Source organism: Bos indicus x Bos taurus, chromosome 18 (genome assembly GCF_003369695.1).
Source record: "Bos indicus x Bos taurus breed Angus x Brahman F1 hybrid chromosome 18, Bos_hybrid_MaternalHap_v2.0, whole genome shotgun sequence".
NCBI lineage: Eukaryota > Metazoa > Chordata > Mammalia > Artiodactyla > Bovidae > Bos > Bos indicus x Bos taurus.
This window is the reverse complement of record NC_040093.1, coordinates 50,014,230-50,038,026: the sequence shown is the minus strand read 5'-3', so window position 1 is coordinate 50,038,026 and position 23,797 is coordinate 50,014,230. Positions and strand designations below refer to the sequence as shown.

Below are 23,797 nucleotides of genomic sequence, written 5' to 3'. Positions count from 1 at the left end.
TGTTAGTTCTAGAAGGTCTTGTACGTCATCATATAACTGTTCAACTTCTTTGGCATTAGTGGTTGGGGCACAGAATTGGATTACTATGATATTGAAAGGTTTGCCTTGGAAACGAACCAAGATTGCTCTGTCATTTTTGAGATGGCACCCAAGTACTGCATTTCGGACTGTTTTGTTGACTATGAGGGCTATTCCATTTCTTCTAAGGGATTCTTGCCCACAGTAGTAGATATATGGTCATCTGAATTAATTTGCCCATTCAGGTTCATTTTAGTTCAGTGATTCCTAAAATGTCGATGTTCACTTTTGCCATCTCCTGTTTTACTTCTTTCAATTTACCTTGATTCATGGACCTAACATTCCTGGTTCCTATGCAATACTGTTCTTTAGAGCATCAGACTTTACTTCCATCACCAGTCACATCCACAACTGGGTGTTGTTTTCACTTTGGCTCTGTGTTTTTATTCTTTCTGGAGTTATTTCTCCACTCTTCTCCAGAGCATACTGGGCACCTACCAACCTGGGGAGTTCATCTTTCAGTATCATATCTTTTTGCCTTTTCATACTGTTCATGGGTTCTCAAGGCAAAAATACTGAATTCTCAAAGGAAGAATACTGAAGAACACAGAAAACTAACTAAACTGGTCACATGAACCACTGCCTTGTTTAACTCAATGAAACTATGAGCCATGCTGCGTAGGGCCACCTAAGACGGACCGGTCATGGTGGAAAGTTCTGAGAAAACACGGTCCACTGTAGAAGGGAATGGCAAACCACTTCAGTATTCTTGCCTTGAGAACCCCGTGAACAGTACGAAAAAGCAAAAAGACAGGATACTGAAAGATGAATTCCCCAGGTTGGCAGGTGCCCAGTATGCTACTGGAGAAGAGTGGAGAAATAACTCCAGAAATAATGAAATCTTGTTAGAGATAAGTAATAAGAAGCCAGATCCAAAATGGCCTATGTACCATAGCAAAGACTGGACCTTATCATAATGATACAGGGAGCTATTAAAGGCTTTTAGTATTTCAGATTCATTTTGTGTAGAAGCAGCACTACAGAGTGAAGAATGGTTTGGAGAGGTACAAGAATGGAGTTAGGTCAGTAATCTCACAGTAAGGTAGGAGAGAGATGAGTTAAAGAAATAATCATGGGGTAAGACAGTTTGAGGAGATATGAAGGAGGTTAAAACTCCATGAGTTTTAGTGGTTTGAGGAGTATAAGGCAGTGCAGAGGAAGAAGTTTAGATAGATGTACTGGAAGTGGCAGAGTGCTAAGAAGAAAGGCTCTACAGGAAGATTGTGAATTACTCTTTCATCTTTTAAAGAATATATTGAATAAAGAAGATATTAAACTCTAAGTAAATGGTCTAAAACATTATTTTGTTGGAGCTCACATTTATTCAGCATGTAATGCCAAGGTTCTAAAGCACCTACAAGACCGTTTTATGTTTACCACAACCTAGTGATAACCTCACAGTATATAAGGAAATAGTTCGTTAAAGAGTTTGAATGACTTACCCAGAAATGAAATTTGAATCTAGATCTATGTGGATCTAAAGCCTATGACAAATCTTCAGTAGGAAAATAGTACTAATTGCTATAAACATTGCAATAGATTTAAAGTAAAAAATATACTTACTCTATAAGCCCTCAACCACTTTCACTGGTGGTTGATTTCAAACAGTGAGGTTCTTTTTAAACCATCTACTACATTCCTTTCTCTGCTGCCTTAACTTTTCATCATGATAAATGCCACTTTTAAAACTAGCAGCTTATTTTAAGAAGATTATAAGAAGTATGAGACACAGGAGACTTAACTGACATCTTTAACACATCCCAGATATAAGCAGATCTTTCAAATAAAGACTGCTACTTCAAACAAAGGAGAATAGAAAAAGAAATCTGTATAAGGCCAAAAAAAATCTTGATTTAAAAAATATGAACTAGGATATGACGTAAAGAATGTTTATACCTGTATTAGTGAATGTTTAAGAAAGAATTTGTTCACATACATTTAGAGAGATCCTGGTTTCAAATGATGAGTCACAATTTGGAAGTGAGCCAGAGCTAAAAACTGTCAGAAAATACAAATATGTGGCTGCAAAACTGCAAACATCCAGGGTAGGGAAAAAAATCAAAATCAAAGAGAAATCAAGGAGCTAATTTCTAGGAAATGATCTCCCACATGTTCTCAGAACTCAACAGCCGAATGACTTCATCTAAATAAAAACTATAAGTTTATCTAGTTGATAAAGAAATATTCTGAAGAGCTGTCTTAATACAAGAGATATTTTTACATAGTGAATTCTATATCAAAATTACCAATGCCTGGTTTTGATATTTTCTGGAATCCACAATATTATATATTTTATAATTATTGATATATATATGCACATATATATATATATATACACACACATATATAAAACTAAATTTTTGAGATGGATAATCATAAAATGTCAGACAGTATAAAAATTTCGAAAGTAATAAGGGAAAAGCCATCTTGCAGGGAGCAGAAGGAAAAGATTCACTATCAACATGATACATGGTTTTAAAAAACCAAAAAGGGCTTACCAAGAGGTCACTGTTGGAGAACATCAACAAAGGATGCTCACACATTTTAAGAACTAACGTAGGAGTGCCTCACCATTTGTGAGATAGAGCCAAAGATCACATTCCAGCTCTACTACTTCTTAGTTTTGTCCCCTTAGGCAAGTTTCTTAACATCTGAACCACTGTTACCACATCTGTATATCAAGGATAAATAATTTGCTCACCTCAGCAAGTTTTGGGAAGATTAACTGAGATGAAGGTAAAACACACAATGTGTAAAAGAGTTCCTGCCAAATAATAAGAAACTGTTAAGTATTATGAAAAAGAAGTAAACAAATATTTGAAAAGTACTAACTACTAAATCCTTAATGTCCTTGATTAACAAAACTTTGAAACTTTTCTATTGATTAACTAAGAATACATTAGTTATTTGGGGTATAATTACAGGCAGGGGCAAGTTAGGTATAGATAATGTCCATTTGTCTATTAGTACAACAGAAATAAAAGGCTACTGACTTGCGATCATGGAACAGAATAGAAAAACTGATGACTTTGTGAGACTCATTAAGGGAATGGATTGCTCCAGACAAGGAATAAGTAGCAAACGGTGCTTTTATCCATCTACCCACCACATATTGATCCATCCAACCCATCACTCAATTCTTTAGGGGTGAAGGTTAAGCACAGAGAGCTGTATATGTACCTATATCCAAGACGTGCATCTCTGCTTTTGCTTATCTATGGATGGGGTATTTACACAGAATGAAAATGCAGAGATATAAAGAAAATAAGGTTGAAATGGAAGCCTGGGTTACTTGAAAATATCGTAGGACATTTAGAAAGGGGATCTTCACAATTTATTCTCAGGCTCTGATAGTATATTACTCTCTACTGCTCTGATTGGGGGAATTCCCCCCAGTGTAAGATATCAGAGAGGAATAAATTTCACTATTAGTCTTTCCCAGGCTGTATGTAACTGGAAGGTCTAAGAATTGGAAAGATCCTGCAGTAACCATTTCCCCAATATTGTGGCAATCAACCAACAAAGAGATAAATGCATGATGAAGTTCACAGATCAGTTACATGGACTGCTCCAGTTATCAGAGATCCATTCTATTAATTAGGGCAGGCTTAGAGAGACAAGCGTCCCAATTAGCTTAAATTAAAAACAAAAAAAAAAACCCTGCTAAATTACAGAACAGTAATGTGATAATGTAAAATATAACACTATCTTACAGACTCTTTAAGTGCTTTAAATTTAATTTTCAAAGAAATAATTATATACTCATAATACCATGCACCTTTGAAAAATTAAAAGAACAGTATAACTTTGAGAATTTAGTAAGTAAGAAAGATAGCTGTACAAAAAAAACCCCCCAAACCCCCTTACCTAGAAAGGCAAGAATCTATCATATAAAATTTAAACAAAAAAAAATTCATGGACTCAGGGTCCTAGTTTTTCCTCATATTTGTAATCTTAAATAAAAGGAGTACAGCTTAGTCTGCTTTGAATACTGAGTATGTATAAAATCAAGACTCAGAAGTAGCAATTTTATAATTTGTATATAAATTACCATTTCCAATCAAAAAGCATTCAAAATATTTATCAAAATCACATCTGGCATCTGTGACTCACAATGATAGATGTCTTATAGTCTTTGCCACAAATAAAACTCAGGGACTAATCAATTTTGCTATGGCAACCATTGCAAGGCAATAGCCACAGTGACATGGAATGAAAAGGAAACACTAATGAACTAGATGCACATTAGAAGAGTATTCTAAGAATGCCTATTTACTTCCCATGTCATATGGCAATGTGTGCATAGAAAATATTTCAGATTTATCAAAAATTTACAATAGTATTGTCTTTCTTTGGTGAAATAGGGGTAGGTCATGCTGCCAGGTTAGAGAGAACTACTTAAATTGGTTGCTTTTACTCTGATCATGTCAGAACAAATTGACACTATGAAGATTCAGAAACCGTGCATATACAATGTTCTCTTTAAATGTTAAATAATATAAACAGTACAGGTAGTGTATGTTGTCAGCATTCAGGAATTAGAAAAATGGAAACACAAAGACTGATAATTAAAATTTACAAGGACCTAGGAAGTCTCCTACTGAAATCAACATCCATCTATTTTAGAGATATAGAACAATTTTTAATTCAATCACCTAATCAGAATGAGCAAAAGTAATGTTAGCTCTGTCCTCATCATGTGAATGGCACTAAGAAGTCTGGGCTTAGGATTATGGCTGAAGATATTTAAGACATGTCTTAAATTTGGGATCAATTATTAAAAACTAAATGGTGAAATAAATTAAGATATTTTAAAAATTAAGTTACATGTTCAAAATTATTCATTGAGTGTTTACAATGTGACTAGAACTGTTCCAAGGCAAGAGATATAACAGTGAACAAAACACACCAATGGAGTACAGAAATAAAAGTAGATGTGATGTCAGATCCGTGATATGTCAGATAGTGATAAATGCAATGGAAAAAGTAAAGGGAGAAAGGGGTCAGGAGTGTCACAGCAGGGGTTACAAATTTAAATAGAGTGGTCAGGGAAGGTCTGGAGAAGGTGACATTTAAATGGGACTAGAAGGTGGTAAGGGAGTTGAACCACGAGGAATATCCAGAGAAAGAGCATTCCATGCAAAGGAAAAAGCCCTGAGGGGGAAACTGTGCCTGGCCCGTTTGAGGAACATCAAAGAAGCCACTCAGCCACTGTGGCTGGAATAAGTAACAATTTTAGTTTTAGGAAGAAAGGTGGGATACTCTGGTAAGGTACTTCTTTATCCATTAACCACCTTCTAAAAGGTATTTAAACAAGGACATACTGATATCCAACTCTGTCTCTTCAGAGCTTCTATCTCCCACATGAATAACATTCTAGTGTCTAACAGACATCACAAACTTATGTCCAAAATACTGCTTGATTAATTACATGTCCTATTAAGTTCCCTTGAAGCTCCCAATTATATCTAGAATAAAACCCAAATTTCTTACCTTGGTTCTCAATTCCCTAAGACTTGGCCAAGTGCCTTTCTTCTTTTTGTACCTTGAACATACATTTAGGTGTTTCCTCTGTAACATTCTTCCAAGATCTCTTGTGACTTCAATTAACTTGAAGGTCAAATATGACCTCCAATCAGCTATAGAAAATAGGCCTTCTCAGTTTCTCTTACACTACTTTTATCTGTTCAAAACTCTTTTAACACTTTATAAAAATACTAACTTCTTACTGTTTTCCTTCTCCAACAGAATTTAAACTTCATGAAAGCAAGGTTTTTATATGCTTCATTCATGGCTACATGCCAAGCATCTAGAATATTCTAAAGAGTAAGCACTCAAAAAAAAGGTATTTTTGAATTGGTTAACATCTTGTACATCTTCCAGCACAAAACAGGAAAAAAGCTGAATGGAAGAAAAACTGATCCCTACACAGTTTTAAAGAACAATCAACTATTTGACTGAGCTGATATGTCTGTACTATAAAAGTCAAGATATTTTATGAATTATATTTCAAATTCCTTGAATCCAGCACTTACATCTAGTTAACCATATTTCATATATTGAAGTATATTGTATTTACATCTACTTGATAATTTCTGACTGGTTCTGAAGGTGCTATAGTACATTTAAGAGGGAAAATCTGAAACTTCTTTTATTGCTAAATGTCAGCTGGAATTCAGGGTCCCTTTTAGTGAAAAAATAAGGCTATTTCACAAAAGAGCAGCCAATTTTCAACTATAGAAAACAAAAACCAAAAGTTCATTATTAAGTCTTTGGAATGAAAAGTAGTCTTAAATAAACAAAAAAATGAAACCAAGCCCAGAAAGCACAATACCTATAACTTTACCCTATACAACCTCTTTTGTAATAAAGTCATCCATTTCTTTGAAGGCATTTGATTTTTAAAATACTTGTGTAAAATAGATTATGAGTGGGGCACTGTAACACCCGCTTATACCAATGGACAGACAGAAAATTAATAAGGAAACACAAGCCTTAAATGACACATTAGACCAGATAGACTTGATAATTATAGGACATTCCATCCGAAAGCAGCAGAATACACTTCCCTCTCAAGTGTACACAAAACATTCTCCAGGATAGATCAGATCTTGGGTCACTAATGAAGTCACAGTAAATTTAAGAAAACTGAAATCATATCAAGCATCCCTTCTGACAACAGCGCTATTGGATTAGAAATCAATTACTGGTGGTCTCATAGAATGAGTTAGAGTGAGAAGACATACAGATGGCTAACAAACACATGAAAAGATGCTCAACATCACTCATTATCAGAGAAATGCAAATCAAAACCACAATGAGGTACCATTTCACGCCAGTCAGAATGGCTGCGACCCAAAAGTCTACAAGCAATAAATGCTGGAGAGGGTGGCAGAAAAGGGAACCCTCTTACACTGTTGGTGGGAATGCAAACTAGTACAGCCACTATGGAGAACAGTGTGGAGATTACTTAAAAAAACTGGAAATAGAACTGCCTTATGATCCAGCATTCCCACTGCTGGGCATACACACTGAGGAAACCAGAACTGAAAGAGACATGTGTACCCCAATGTTCACTGCAGCACTGTTTACAATAGCCAGGACACAAAAGCAACCTAGATGCCCATCAGCAGATGAATGGATAAGAAAGCTGTGGTACATATACACAATGGAGTATTACTCAGCCATTAAAAAGAATACATTTGAATCAGTTCTAATGAGGTGGATGAAACTGGAGCCTATTATACAGAGTGAAGCAAGCCAGAAGGAAAAACACCAATACAGTATAATAATGCATATATATGGAATTTAGAAAGATGGTAACGATAACCCTGTATGTGAGACAGCAAAAGAGACACAGATGTATAGAACAGTCTTTTGGACTCTGTGGGAGAGGGCAAGGGTGGGACGATTTGGGAGAACTGCATTGAAACATGTATATTATCACATGTGAAACGAATTGCCAGTCCAGGTTCGATGCATGATACAGGATGCTCGGGGCTGGTGTACTGGGATGACCCAGAGGGATGGGATGGGGAGGGAGGCGGGAGGGGGGTTCAGGATGGGGAACACATGTACACCCATGGTGGATTCATGTCAATGTATGGCAAAACCAATACAATATTGTAAAGTTAAAAAAAAAAAAAAGAAATCAATTACTGGAAAAAAACTGTAAAAAAGAAGAAACACAAGGAGGTTAAACAGTAAGTTACTAAACAAATAATGGAGCACTGAAAAAAATCAAATAGGAAATTAAAAAATACCTAGAGACACATGATAACAAAAACACAATGATCTAGAACCTATGGGATGCATCAAAAGCAATTTTCTAAAGGGAAGTTTATGTAAATACAACCCTACACCAAGAAAAATCTCAAATAAAGAACCTTAACCTTACACCTAAAGCAACTAGAGAGAGAAAAAACAAAACCCAGTGTTAGTAGCTAGAAAGCAGTAAAGATCAGAGCAGAAATTAAAGGCAGGCACAAGGACCAAGAAAACAACAGAAAAGATCAATGAAACTAAAAGCTGGCTCTTTGAGAAGATAAAATTGATAGACCTTTAGCCAGACTCATCAAGAGAAACAGGGAGAGGGCTCAAATCAATAAACTCAGAAAGAAAAAGAAGTTAACATGGACAACAAAAACATGCAAAGGATCATAAGAGACTACTATAAGCAACTATATGCCAATAAAATGGACAACCTGGAAGAAACGGACAAATTCTTAGAAGGGTACAATCTCTCAAGATTTAACCAGGAAATAATAGAAAATATGAATAGAACAATCACAAGCACTGAAACTGAAACTATGATTATAAAACTCCCAACAAGCAAAAGTCCAGAAGCAGAAGGCTTCACAGGTGAATTCTATCAAAGATTTTGAGAAGAATTAACACCTATCCTTCTCCAACGATTTCCGAAAAATTACAGAGGAAGGAACACTCCCAAACTCATTCTATGAGATTAACATCAGCCTGATACAAAAACAAAAGATACTACAAAAAAGGGAAATTTCAGGCCAGTATCACTGATGACATTGATGCAAAAATTCTCAACAGAATACCAGTGATCTGAATCTAATAATACATTAAAAATATCATATACCATGATTAAGTGAGATCCCAGGGATACAAGGGATCTTTAATATCTGCAAACCAATGTTATACATCATATTAACAAATGAAGAATAAAAACTACGATTATCTCAACAGATAAAGAAAAAGCTTTCAACAAAATTCAACACCTATTTATGATAAAAACTCTCCAGAAAGTGGGCATAGAGGGAACCTACCTCAACATAATAAAGGCCATACACAACAAACCCAGCAAACATTACACTCAATGGTGAAAAACAAAAAGTACTCCTCTCAGATCAGAAACAAGGCAAGAATATTCACTCTCATTACTATTATTCAACGTAGATTCAGAAGGCATGGCAAATCCATGGTCATCAGAGAAAGAAACCAAAGGATTCCAAATTGGAAAAGAAGAAGTAAAACTTTCAGTATGCAGACGACATGCACAGAAAATACATAGAAAATCCTAAAAATCCTAAAGATGATACCAGAAAACTATTAGAGCTCATCAAAGAATTAGGTAAAGTTGCTGAATACAAAATTAATATATTGAAATCTTTTGCATTTCTATACATAAACAACAACAAAAAGAGAAATTAAATAAACAATCTCATTTACCATCACATCAAAAATAATAAAATACCTAGGCTTCCCTTGTGGCTCAGACCATAAAGAATCTGCCCACAGTGTGGGAGAACTGGGTTCAACCCCTAGGTTGGGAAGATCTCCTGGAGATGGGAATGGCTACCCACTCCATATACTTGCCTGGAGAATTCCATGGACAGAGGAGCCTGGCGGGCCACAGCCCATGGGTTCAGAGTTGGACACGAATAAGCGACTAACACCTTATGGTTAATTTGCAGTTAAACTCTGAATTTTTATCAAGCAGCATAAAAACTTTATAAAATAATCTGATTGTGGGGTTTTGCTCCCTTTCTCCTTTACTTTACTATATGTTGTTCATTATTTACTGTATTAGGCAACTGGGATACTCAACTGAATAAGATTTGGTTTCAATCATACATGGCACAATTTAAGGGATTCAATACTTTGCAAATATGTTAGTTACTTTCATAGACGACAAAGTTTTGTTTTCATTAACGTCTTTATTATTTTTAGGGTTATTTAGGCCTGACTGATAATTCCCAGGCTTTGTCAACGTGCCAGTATTCTTCCCACACTTGAAGAATAAAGTGTGATCCCTTTATGATAAGCCAGTACACAAGAGTTAGATTTGGATATATAAATCCATGTATATTGTGAAATTTAAAATATGATTCAATCTATAGGAAATTCTGACATTCTGTTAAAGTTTCTGTTCCCCCTTCAGTTTTATAGATTTTCATTGATTTCTATTATATTTGGCACTGCATACAAAATTAATGTTTTCTCTAAATCTGGTTGTATGTAATATTTTGATAGAAAAAATAACCCTTACTTTTCTTGACTTTTTTGTCCTATGTAGTTTAATAAAGAACTATTACCTTATCTGTTGAAATTCTAGACTTTGATATTCTGAGTGTACCTAGAAAAACATTTAACTTTAACACACAGTTTAAAAGGGTGATGTAATAGTTTGACACAAAACATGTTTCCTAGAAGATGACCGATTAACTATTAGTAGAGGCATTTATGGATTGCAGATATCCCAAGCGTGAGGCCAGGGCCCAGCTAGTAACCACCAGCAGCAATTATTTATTGGCTGATTTTTATGACTCCAGAACTGCTAAAGAGCTCTATAAATGCCACCTTTTGGGCATCACATTTTAAATATCATTAAAACTTTTTGACCACCTTTTAGTGATCCTTTTACTTCCTCCTTATTCTTGTAAAACTCTATTCATACTCTCTTTCTTGGAGGGCTCATTCTAACCACACAACAGAAAATTTGGAAAACAGGTAATAAGATAACCTATCATCCTACTTCTAACACTACCATTATTATTATATTGATATATTCCATACTATTCTGATTATTTAAAAAATATATTTATGATTTCTTTGGCTGCACAGGGTCTTAATTGCGGAATGCAGGATCTTTTATTGTGGCATGTGGGATCTAGTTCCCAAACCAGGGATCAAACCCAGGCCCCTTGTGTTGGGAGCCCAGAGTCTTAGCTACTGGACCACCAGGGAAGTCCTTAGTTTGATTTTTTTAAGATAATCATATTGCACAACATACTTTTCTGCTCTTTCCTCCTAAAAGAATTTGATAATTATTTTTATTGCCTGTGTAAAATTTCATAGTTTTATTTAATTTCTGGGAAAGTATTTCTTTGTCTTACAAAAGGGAAAAGATAATGTTATCGTAAGTATGAGTACCTATTTCCTTGTTTTATTTGAAAAAATTCCTGATCTGTTTGATTTCAAACCGCCCTCTCTCCCTCTCTTTTACTGTACCAGTACAGCCTAAGTTTAGAGTAGGTTTTTTGATATCTTTTAAAAAGTATTTTATATTGGAAGCTAAAAACTTCACCATAGGTTAAAAAAAATACCCAAAAAACTTCTGTTCCTAGACAACTTAAGGGAGCTGGGAGCCATTTAAAAACTCCTTTCAGGTGTTCGCTTCGGCAGCACATATACTAAAATTGGAACGATACAGAGAACATTAGCATGGCCCCTGCGCAAGGATGACAAGCAAATTCGTGAAGCATTCCATATTTTTAAGACAGCCTTCAGAATGGGAGAAAATAATAGCAAATGAAGCAAATGACAAACAACTAATCTCAAAAATATACAAGCAACTCCTACAGCTCAATTCCAGAAAAATAAATGACCCAATCAAAAAATGGGCCAAAGAACTAAATAGACAATTCTTCAAAGAAGACATACAGATGGCTAACAAACACATGAAAAGATGCTCAACATCACTCATCAGAGAAATGCAAATCAAAACCACAATGAGGTACCATTTCACGTCAGTCAGAATGGTGTGGAGGAAAGGGAACCCTCTTACACTGTTGGTGGGAATGCAAACTAGTACAGCCACTATGGAGAACAGTGTGGAGATTCCTTAAAAAACTGGAAATAGAACTGCCTTATGATCCAGCATTCCCACTGCTGGGCATACACACTGAGGAAACCAGAATTGAAAGAGACACGTGTACCCCAATGTTCATCGCAGCACTGTTTACAATAGCCAGGACATGGAAGCAACCTATATGTCCATCAGCAGATGAATGGATAAGAAAGCTGTGGTACATATACACAATGGAGTATTACTCAGCCATTAAAAAGAATACATTTGAATCAGTTCTAATGAGGTGGATGAAACTGGAGCCTATTATACAGAGTGAAGTAAGCCAGAAAGAAAAACACCAACACAGTATACTAACGCATATATATGGAATTTAGAAAGATGGTAACAATAACCCTGTATACGAGACAGCAAAAGAGACACTGATGTATAGAACAGTCTTTTGGACTCTGTGGGAGAGGGAGAGGGTGGGATGATTTGGGAGAATGGCATTGAAACATGTATAATATCATATATGAAACAAGTCGCCTGTCCAGGTTCGATCCACGATACTGGATACTTGGGGCTGGTGCACTGGGACGACCCAGAGGGATGGTATGGGGAGGGAGGAGGGAGGAGGGTTCAGAATGGGGTACCCATGTATACCTGTGGTGGATTCATTTTGATATATGGCAAAACCAATACAATATTGTAAAGTTAAAAAATAAAATAAAAATAAAATAAAATCAACATTAAAAAATAAGTCAAAAAAACCCCAAAAAACCTTTCAGCGTAGGATTCTTCCTGTGAGCTATATCATTTATTAAAGCATGTGCTTTTCTTTTTTCCCCTATGAAATGGCAAATTTCTGATATCTTGCTGCCTTTTTGGCTGTCAGTAAGTTTCCTTGCACCTTGGTTCAAAAGGAGTGGGAGGGGTGGGGGATGGAGGGCAGGATGCAAATCACAGACACTCAAATGTATAGGAAAGTGCCTATGTTTATATATTAAATGTCCATAACCTCATTCAACGCCATCTGTTTGGAGTCAAAAGTAGTCTTGTTTTTGATAATACCCAGCTAAAGATATTTCAAGATTTAAGAAGACAGTGTGGGCTCTTTATTTAAAATTTACTGATATATTTAAAAGTTTACTGATATACTACATAAAGTTAAGAAAAACAGGGGAGAAAGTTATATTTAGTTAACTATATCCTATATTCTGCACATTGAAACACTACAAACAGGTAAATGTCTATGTTTATCATTAGTACAATTTAAAAAAATCTTTAAAGTTACTTAAAACTTTGTTATAGGCAAAGCACTTCATCATATAAAACATAGAGTCAGAAAATAAATATCTGTGATTTGGAGGATCCTAACTGCAGGTTAAGGGAGGTCTATTAGTCTTCTGAGAATTACATAGTGCATATAAACTTTTTCCCCTAGAGACCTGTCATTAATCCATCTAATCAAGTCTACCAGCAAATTAAAAGAAAAATGCATGTATCCTATCACTTGACTATTTGCATTAAAGATAATAAATCAGGCCCCAGAAATCTGCTCAAGAGCAAAGTAATGTTCAATGTAATAATAAAATACAGTACAATAGAAAGATTCATGTTGAAATTTTCATCAAGTAACACTATCAAACCTCCTGCTTTAATTGCCATGGGACACATCTCTATGACACCAAACAATGAGTTGATTTAGTCAGTTGAGCAAAAAGCAGCAACAACAATAAGACCAAACATCTCCAACAAAAAGACTCAGATTATACAATAATTTTCTGTGTATTTACTGTGGGCCTGACACTGTGCTTTACTCACATTACGTTATTCACAGTAGCCTCGTGAGGTGGTTACATTCATTTTCATTTTATAAATAAAGAAACTGAAGCCTTTCTAGGTAGGAAGGTGTCACTTGCATTTTGAGGAACAGGCTGAGGTGTTTGTTTGTAGAATGAAGGAAAAACAGGATGGGAGTGAGCTGTGGATTCTTAGCAGTGGCTATCTAGACCATTTTTTCATCTAACTAATTCTTTTGATGATAACCCTGACAAATTATGAAAGAGCCACGTATGCTTTGGAAGTTCTAAACCTGATGTATTGTGTAGACTCTTATGGAATACAGAGATTTATAACAAATAGTACTCTTCTTTGGAATTCAGATGTAAATCACAAATGTTTTTTAATATTCAGTAGTTTCAAGAGGTCAGGTTAAGTTTTTCAATTTTTTTTTCATTGTTTCATAATGTGGATCTACATAAAAATGTTATGGTAATCACTAGTTGAGAACATTCAGCAGGTATTCTTGTTTTGCAGGTTACTTCTTTTTTTTTTTTAATTTTTTTCGGGCGCGGCCGGTTGACCAGGCGGCCCGTGCAGGTTACTTCTGCAAAGAGGAGACCCTTAAATTCAAACTGCAATTTAAACACACATCATAAATTGTTCTTTATTGTATTGGGTTGGCCAAAATAGTCCTTCAGCTTTTTCCATAAGATGGCTCTAGTAGTTCTTAGTTATCATTAACTTCATTTGAAACAATTTTGTTAAATTGTATTGTGACAGTTGTCACATCAGTGTGCATTTTAAAAAACATCAGAATTGGTGAATTTTTGTGTAGCTACTTTAATATTAAAGATGGAAGAAAACAAGCAACATTTTTGGTATATCATGCTTTATTATTTCAAGAAAGGTAAAAACAAGCTGAAAAGCAAAAAAAAAAAAATTGTGCAGTGTATCGAGGTGTTGTGACTGACTGAACACGTCAAAAGTGGTTTGCAAATTTCATGCTAGAGATTTCTCATTGGACAATGAGCCATGGTCTAGTAGATCTGCTGACACTGACAGCAATCAAATAGAGACATTAACTGAGAACAATCAATGTAATACCTCACGGGAGATAACTGACATACTCAAAATACCCAAATTAAGACTTCCTTGGAGGTCCAGTGTTAAGACTCCACACTTCAAAGCAGGGGAGCATGAGTTTGATCCCTGGGTGGGAATCCAGGATCCTGAATGCTCCACAAGGTGGCCAAAAAATAAATAAATAAATAAATAAATAAAAATAATAATCCAAATCAAGCACTGGAAATCATTTGCACCAGCTTGGTTGTGGTTACTGCTTTCATGTTTGAGGTCCATCTACGTGAAAAAAAAAAAACCAACAACAACAACACTGACCATATTTCTGCATGCAGTTCTCTACTTAAATATAACAAAAACGTTTTGTTTTTAAAACAAACTGTTGATGGGCAATGAAAAGTGGATAGTGTACAATAACAGGGAACAGAATAGATCATGAAGCAAGTGAAAGGAAACACCACCAACCACACAAAAGGCTGGTCTTCATCCAAAGAAGGTGATGCTGTGTATGTGGTGGGATTGGAAGGGAGTCTTCTATTATGAGTTCCTTCTGGAAAACCAAACAATTAATTCCAACAAGTACTGCTCCCCATTAGACCAACTGACAGCAGCACTTGAAGAAAAGCATCCAGATTAGTCAGCAGAAAACACCCATTCCATCAGGATAATGCAAGACCACATGTTTCTTTGAAGGCCCAGCAAAAACTGTTACAGCTTGGCTGGGAAGTTCTGATTTATTTGCTGTATCCACCAGATATTGTACCCTTGGATTTCCATTTATTTCAGTCTTTACAAAATTCTCTTAAAGGAAAAAATTTCAATTCCCTGGAAGACTGTAAAAGGCACCTAGAAGAGTTCTTTGTTCAAAAAAAAGTTTTGGGAAAGTGGAATTATGAAGTTGCTTGAAAAGTGGCAGAAGGTAGTGGAACAAAAAGGTGAATATGCTGTTCAATAAGTTCTTGGTAAAAACGGAAATGTGTTTTTACTTAAAAACTGAAGGAACTTGGCCAGCCCAATAGGAAAGACCTGAAAATATGTCACTTATAATACTACAATGCAGGTATGTGTGTGCTCAGTTGCTAAGTTGCGTCCGACTCTTTGCTACCCCATGGACTGTAGCCTGCCAGGCTCCTTTGTCTAAGGGATTTTCCAGGCAAGAATATTGGAATGGGTTGCCATTTCCTACTCCAGGAGATCTTCCCGACTCCGGGATTGAACCTGAATCTGCTTTGTCTCCTGAATTAGAAAGTAGATTATCACTGTGCCTGGGAAGCACCTGGGAAGCCCCAATCCTATGATAGGCATCTTTTTATATCTGTAATTGATCTGAAGATACTTAAATTATTTTCAGATATAGAGAATTAATATGACTAGGTCAGAGAGACACGGAGACTTTCAAAGACAAAAACAATCTTACCAAAGTCGGCAAATGCTGACTGTCCCACCACCATCATATTTTGAGGTTTTTCAAGAACAGTACTGAGAGAGAAATTTCCATCCTGTTAGAGGCAGAAAGTTATGGATTAGATCATTTTTCAAATGTGAAACAAAGCATTTTAAAATTTTACTACTGTATTTTACTATTATTTTTAAAACTTTTTATTTTGTATTGGAGTATAGCTGATTGACAATGTTGTGATAGCTTCAGGTGGACAGCAAAAGGACGCTGCCATTCATATACGTCCATTCTCTCCCAAACTCCCCTCCCATCCAGGCTGCCATACGACATTGAGCAGAGTTCCCTAAGCTATACAGTAGGTCCTCTGAAACAAAGTATTTTAATGAAAGCAGGGAAATAAACAACTTAAGACTTCTGTACTCCAAAAAATTATCCCACTTCTCTGTTCCATTTTTATCATAAGATGAAAGAAACTGCTGTGAATTGAAGATGCGCATCTGGAGATGTGCTTTCCATGCTGTCAGTTCAGGTATGATCTCTCTCTCTCTCTTTACTCTCTGTCACTAAGTCGGGTCTGACTCTTTACGACGTTATAGACTGTAACCCACCAGGCCCCTTTGTCCATGGGATTTCCCAGGCAAGCATACTGGAGTGGGTTGCCTTTTCATTCTCTGGGGGACATTCCTGACCCAGGGATTGAACCCGCATCTCCTACTTGGCATGTGAATTCTTTACCAATGAGCCTCTGTGAAACCGTCAGGTATGATGTGTGTGTGCTGTGTGCTAAGTCACTTTAGTTGTGTCTGACTCTTTGAGACCCAGAGCCCGCTAAGCTCCTCTGTCCATAGGATTTTCCAGGCAAGGATACTGGAGTGGGTTGCCATTTCCTTCTCCAGGGGATCTCTTATGTTTCCTGAATTGGAAGGTAGGTTCTTTACCACTAGCACCACTTGGGAAGCACTCTTTCCTAAATCATCATCATAATTTCAGACAGAATGAGTGTCTCCTACTTTCAAGTACCATGGAAGGTTTTGGGAATATAAGTGAAAGTCGCTCAGTCATGTCCGACTCTTTGCAACCCCATGGACTATTCAGTCCATGAAATTCTCCAGGCCAGAATACTGGCGTGGGTAGCCTTTCCCTTCTCCAGGGTATCTTCCTAACCCAGGGATCAAACCCTAGTCTCCTGGATTGCAGGTGGATTCTTTATCAGCTAAGCCACAAGGGAAGTCCAAAGAAGTATATAAAATAGTTTCTACCCGAAAGAGCTGACAGTCCAGTTGGAAGATAAAATATAAGTCAGACTTATAAGTGGTAGGAGTAAGTAGGAAAGATATTACATTTTACAGATTTCAAGAAAGAAGATTTTGCTAGGGGTTAATTAGGTAAAGATATTCAAATTAGATGAGAATTACATTCATCTTTAATGGTGCATTCATTACCAACACTATTAGAAAGGGAGCAAAGGAGTACAATAGCTGATGTGTCCAAACCAGAGGTGGCTAAGCTAAACAAAAAAGGAGAACTCATCAGAGATCTTTTGCTTCAGGTCCTCTTACCAAAACAGACCGTCTGGCTTACAAAAATATTCTTTAAATTATTGTCTTTCCTTTCTATAATTTTATATTAGAACATAAGAAAAATAAACCAAAACACTGCATTTGGGTTTTGAGCTCTTGGTTTTAAAGCTCTTCTCCCACCACTGATTTCTCTTTTAACTATTTGATGTGTTAACCCTGATTCTTACATGCTTCATATAGAAAACTATGGATTTAAAAATATTTTAAAAATTTAAAATATTTTTCTCCTTTGTTCCTCTAAAGATACTGCAGATCTGTAAGTTATTTCTGAAGAAATCATCTCCAAATTTTCAGAGACAGGCAATGCTACCCAGAAAGCTTAAGACTAAATGCCTGAGGAACATGAGTAAGTAACATTTGTCTTGCGACAGGCAGTCTACCAGCCATTTTAACTCTTCATCATTCACAGGCAGAAACATGTTTCTCCTACCATTATTAAAGTATCTGATACATTTTTAAAAGATTTTTCTATGGAAATCTTATATATGTAAGTGTCTTAAAACTTAGGATACCCCTCTAGTCTTGCCGAGTACCTGATGTTATACTAAAGATGCATCAAAGTCACCAAATTTATGAATGAAGTGTCAAATGAATTTGCATTCTAGAAAGATTGCAGCATCAGGTACAACGAAGACACAATTCTTCTTGAATGAATGGAAAAACCACTCTAAAAATACATCTGCCGCATATTACATAAAGCTGAATATCAACCTATTCTACTGGCTCAAGTGAATAAATTACTCCTGTGAAGTTCTGTTAAACATAATAAAATATATTTAGAAATGTTTCCAGATGCAGGGATATTTTGGAAATACAGGCAAATTCTGGTTAAGATCACTGCAATAAGCTAAGTATTGTAATAAACCAAGGCACAAGAATATTCTGGTTTCCTAGTGGATGTAAAAGTTATACTACAATGTACTCTATTAAGTGTGCAATAGCATTATGCCTAAAAAATGTACATACTTTGATTAAAAAATATTTTACTGTTAAAAAAAATACTAACCATCATCGCAAGCCTTTAGCAAGTTGTAATATTTTTGTAATAGCAACATCAAAGAACAATAGTACAAATTAAATACTATGGGAAAAGTTTGAAATATTGTGAGAATTACCAAAATGTGACATAGAAGACATGAAGTGACCAAATGCTATCAGAAAAAACGGTGCTGATATACTTGACACAGGGCTGCCAGATTTCCAATTTATGGAAAACAAAAAAAGTATTACCTGTGAAGTGTAATAAAGTGAAACACAATAAAATAAGGTATGCTTGCACACATGGTAGATTTGGTGGACAGAGTGCCTGAAGAACTATGGACATAAGTTTATACAAACTCCTGTAAGTTTGTACAGGAGGCAGTGACTGAAACCACCCCCCCACAAAAAGAAACGCAAGAAGCCAAAGTGGTTGCCTGATGAAGTTTTACAAATAGCTGAGCAAAGAAAAGAAGTGAAAGGCAAGAGAGACAGAAAGATATACCCAACTGAATGCAGAAGTCCAGAGAATAACAAGGAGAGATAAGAGAGCCTTCTTAAGTGAACAATGCAAAGAAATAGAGGAAAACAACAGAATGGGAAAGACTAGCAATCTCTTCAAGAAAATTGGAAACATCAAGGGAACATTTCACACAAGGATGAGCATGATAAGGGACTGAAATGGCAAGGACCTAATGGAAGCAGAAGAGTCTAAGGAAAGGTGACAAGAATACACAGAAGAATAATACAAAACAGGTCTTAATGACCTGGATAACTACAATGATGTGGTCACTCACCTAGAGCTAGATATTCTGGAGGGTGAAGTCAATGCTTAGCAAGCATTACTATGAACAAAGCTAGTGGAGGTGATAGAATTCCAGCCATTTAAACCCTAATAGATGATGTTGTTAAAGTGCTGCACTCAAATATGTCAGCAAACTTGGAAAACTCAGCAGTGGTCAAAGGATTGGAAAAAGTCAATTTTCATTCCAATCCCAAAGAAGAGTAATGTCAAAGGATGCTTAAACTATTGTACAACTGCACCTATTTTATGTGATAGCAAAGTTATGCTCAAAATTCTTCAAGCTAAGATTCAAGGGTAGGTGAATGGAGAGCTTTTAGACGTACAAGCTGGGTTTTGAAGAGGAAAGGAACCAGAGATCAAATTACCAACATTCCTTGAATCATGAAAAGCAAGGGAATTCCAGGAAAACATCTATTTCTGCTTCACTTACTACATGAAAGCCTTTGACTGTGTGCATCACAACAAACTGTGGAAAATTCTTAAAAGACTAGAGTACCAGACCACCTTACCTGTCTCCTGAGAAACCTGTATGCAGATGAACAAGCAATAGTCAGAATCAGATATGGAACAATGGACTGGTTCAAAATTCTGAAAGAAGTAAGACAGGTTGTATATTGTCACCTTGTTTATTTAACTTCTATGCAGGTATTTTTATAATGTCAGTGCTGTGCTTCTGAGCTGCAAATACTTTTTCATGGGCTGCTATTTCAGACTCATCTACTACACTGTGTCCTGTTCTGTACTGTGCTGTTCTTACTGGCCTTCACTGTAGTCCTTCAATTCAAAACTGGGTCAACTCACTGCCACAATTATGTCCTTTGCCTATTCTTTCACCTAATTGGTTTCTGGAATGTCTGTGCAATGATTTAAAGGGCCAAGTTTTAGAAACAAGACTTCCTAGTTCAAAGTCTAGCTTCACTGTTTCTAGTTTTGAGGTCTGAGCAAGCTAGTTCTAATATAAGCATCTGTTTCAGTTCAGTTCAGTTGCTCAGTCGTGTCCAACTATTTGCGACCCCGTAAATCGCAGCATGCCAGGCCTCCCTGTCCATCACCAACTCCCAGAGTTTACCCAAACTCATGTCCATTGAGACAGTGATGCCATGCAGCCATCTCATCCTCTGTCGTCCCCTTCTCCTCCTGCCTCCAATCCCTCCCAGCATCAGAGTCTTTTCCAATGAGTCAACTCTTCGCATGAGGTGGCCAAAGTACTGGAGTTTCAGCTTTAGCATCATTCCTTCCAAAGAATACCCAGGACTGATCTCCTTTAGAATGGACTGGTTGGATCTCCTTGCAGTCCAAGGGACTCTCAAGAGTCTTCTCTAACACCACAGTTCAAAAGCATCAATGATTCGGCGCTCAGCCTTCTTCACAGTCCAACTTTCACATCCATACATGACCACTGAAAAAACCATAGCTTTGACTAGAAGGACTTTGTTGGCAAAGTAATCTCTCTGCTTTTGAGTATGCTATCTAGGTTTTTAATTTCATGGCTGCAATCACCATCTGCAGTGATTTTGGAGCCCCCCAAAAATAAAGTCTGACACTGTTTCCACTGTTTCCCCATCTATTTGCCATGAAGTGATGGGACCAGATGCCATGAGCTTCGTTTTCTGAATGTTGAGCTTTAAGCCAACTTTTTCACTCTCCTCTTTCACTTCCATCAAGAGGCTTTTTAGTTCCTCTTCACTTTCTGCCATAAGGGTGGTGTCATCTGCATATCTGAGGTTATTGATATTTACTTCCGGCAATCTTGATTCCAGCTTGTGCTTCTTCCAGCCCAGCGTTTCTCATGATGTACTCTGCATAGAAGTTAAATAAGCAGGGTGACAATATACAGCCTAGACGTACTCCTTTTCCTATTTGGAACCAGTCTGTTGTTCATGTCCAGTTCTAACTTTTGCTTCCTGACCTGCATATAGGTTTCTCAAGAGGCAGGTCAGGTGGTCTGGTATTCCCATCTCTTAAAGAATTTTCCAAAGTTTACTGTGATCCACACAGTCAAAGGCTTTGGCATAGTCAATAAAGCAGAAATAGATGTTTTTCTGGAACTCTCTTATTTTTTCGATGATCCGGTGGATGTTGGCAATTTGATCTCTGGTTCCTCTGTCTTTTCTAAAACCAGCTTAAACATCTGGAAGTTCACAGTTCACGTATTGCTGAAGCCCAGCTTGGAGAATTTTGAGCCTTACTTTACTAGTGTGTGAGGTGAGTGCAATTGTGCGGTAGTTTGAGCATTCTTTGGCATTGCCTTTCTTTCAGATTGGAATGAAAACTGACCTTTCCCAGTCCTGTGGCCACTGCTGAGCTTCCCAAATTTGCTGGCATATTGAGTGCAGCACTTCCCAGCATCATCTTCCAGGATTTGAAATAGCTCAACTGGAATACCATCACCTCCACTAGCTTTGTTTGTAGTGATGCTTTCTAAGGCCCACTTGACTTCACATTCCAGGATGTCTGGCTCTAAATGAGTGATCACACCATTGTGATTATCTTGGTGGTGAAGATCTTTTCTGTACAGTTCTTCTGTGTATTCTTGCCACTTCTTAATATCTTCTGCTTCTGTTAGGTCCATACCATTTCTGTCCTTTATCAAGCCCATCTTTGCATGAAATATTCCCTTGGTATCTCTAATTTTCTTGAAGAGATCTCTAGTCTTTCCCATTCTGTTGTTTTTCTCTATTTCTTTGCATTGATCGCTGAGGAAGGCTTTCTTATCTCTCCTTGCTATTCTTTGGAACTCTGCATTCAGATGCTTATATCTTTGTTTTTCTCCTTTGCTTTTTGCTTCTCTTCTTTTCACAGCTATTTGTAAGGCTTCCCCAGACAGCCATTTTGCTTTTTTGCATTTCTTTTCCATGGGGAATCCGGTCTTGATCCCTGTCTCCTGTACAATGTCGCGAACCTCCGTCCATAGTTCATCAGGCACTCTGTCTATCAGAGATAGTCCCTTAAATCTATTTGATTTAGGTTATAGTTGAATGGTCTAGTGGTTTTCCGTACTTTCTTCAATTTAAGTCTGAATTTGGCAATAAGGATTTCATGATCTGAGCCACAGTCAGCCCCCAATCTTGTTTTGCTGACTGTATAGAGCTTCTCCATCTTTCCTGCAAAGAATATAATCAATCTTATTTTGGTGTTGACCATCTGGTGATGTCCATGTGTAGAGTCTTCTCTTGTGTTGTTGGAAGAGGGTGTTTGCTATGACCAATGTGTTCTCTTGGCAAAATTCTATTAGCCTTTGCCCTGCTTCATTCTGTATTCCAAGGCCAAATTTGCCTGTTACCCAAGGTGTTTCTTGACTTTCTACTTTTGCATTCCTGTCCCCTATAATGAAAAGGACATCTTTTTTGGGTGTTCTAAAAGGTCTTGTAGGTCTTCATAGAATCGTTCAACCTTAGCTTCTTCAGTGTTACTGGTTGAGGCATAGACTTGGGATTACTGTGATATTCAATGGTTTGCCCATGTCCAAGGTAAGAGTAACCCAGATAAGAAGGTAGGTGTTGCAAGAGGCATCAGAGGGCAGACACACAAACCATAATCACAGAAAACTAGTCAATCTAATCACACGGACCACAGCCTTGTCTACCTCAGTGAAACTAAGCCATGTTGTGTGGGGCCACCCAAGATGGGCAGGTTATGGTGGAGAGGTCTGACAGAATGTGGTCCACTGGAGAAGGGAATGGCAAACCACTTCAGTATTCTTGCCTTGAGAACCCCACGAACAGTATGAAAAGGCAAAATGATAGGATACTGAAAGAGGAACTCCCCAGGTTGGTAGATGCCCAATATGCTACTGGAGATCAGTGGAGAAATAACTCCAGAAAGAATGAAGGGATGGAGCCAAAGCAAAAACAATACCCAGTTGTGGATGTGACTGGTGATAGAAGCAAGGTCTGATGCTGTAAAGAGCAATATTGCATAGGAACCTGGAATGTCAGGAATGCCATGAATCAAGGCAAATTGGCAGTGGTCAAACAAGAGATGGCAAGAGTGAACGTCGACATTCTAGGAATCAGCGAACTAAAATGGACTTGAATGGGTGAATTTAACTCAGTGATCATTGTATCTACTACTGTGGGCAGGAATCCCTTAGAAGAAATGGAGTAGCCATCATGGTCAACAAAAGAGTCTGAAATGCAGTACTTGGACGCAATCTCAAAAACGACAGAATGATTTCTGTTCGTTTCCAAGCATCTGTTTACTTTTATATAAAATGAACTTTTACAAAGTTTTTGTGAAGATGAGTAAAATAATGCATATAAAGTGCTTACTAGTTCAGCATATGCACAAATATGTACTTAGTCAACATTAACAATTACTGACTAGGAATGCTAGTGGTAATACTATTATATCTGCTATCCATCACTGAAGCAGCTAAACACACTGCCATTGACAGGAGAGTTGACATTTTCTGCTTGAATTCCAATCACAGGTGCTATGTTGTAATAAGTATCCTTTCATGGATGACCACCTATGCTTTGGCCTGCAGGTTTTAATATTTAGTATTTAGACTGCCATATTTATAATGTTAAAAATGATCACGAAGCAACCTATGA

General features: G+C 36.9%; 1 protein-coding gene and 1 non-coding gene across 3 annotated transcripts in view; one reads left to right on the top strand and one right to left on the bottom strand.

The window, feature by feature from the left end:
* The window catches only part of ITFG1 (integrin alpha FG-GAP repeat containing 1), a 296,211-nt gene that overhangs the window by 197,502 nt on the left and 74,912 nt on the right, over nt 1-23,797 (bottom strand). For both annotated transcript variants that reach the window (XM_027513694.1, XM_027513693.1), the window contains exon 8: nt 15,897-15,978. In XM_027513694.1, the coding sequence (XP_027369495.1) occupies nt 15,897-15,978 (82 nt within the window). The remainder of the gene's footprint in view (nt 1-15,896; nt 15,979-23,797) is intronic.
* LOC113876889 lies at nt 11,214-11,320 on the top strand. Its single transcript, XR_003506623.1, has one exon. It is a non-coding gene; the product is annotated as a U6 spliceosomal RNA (small nuclear RNA).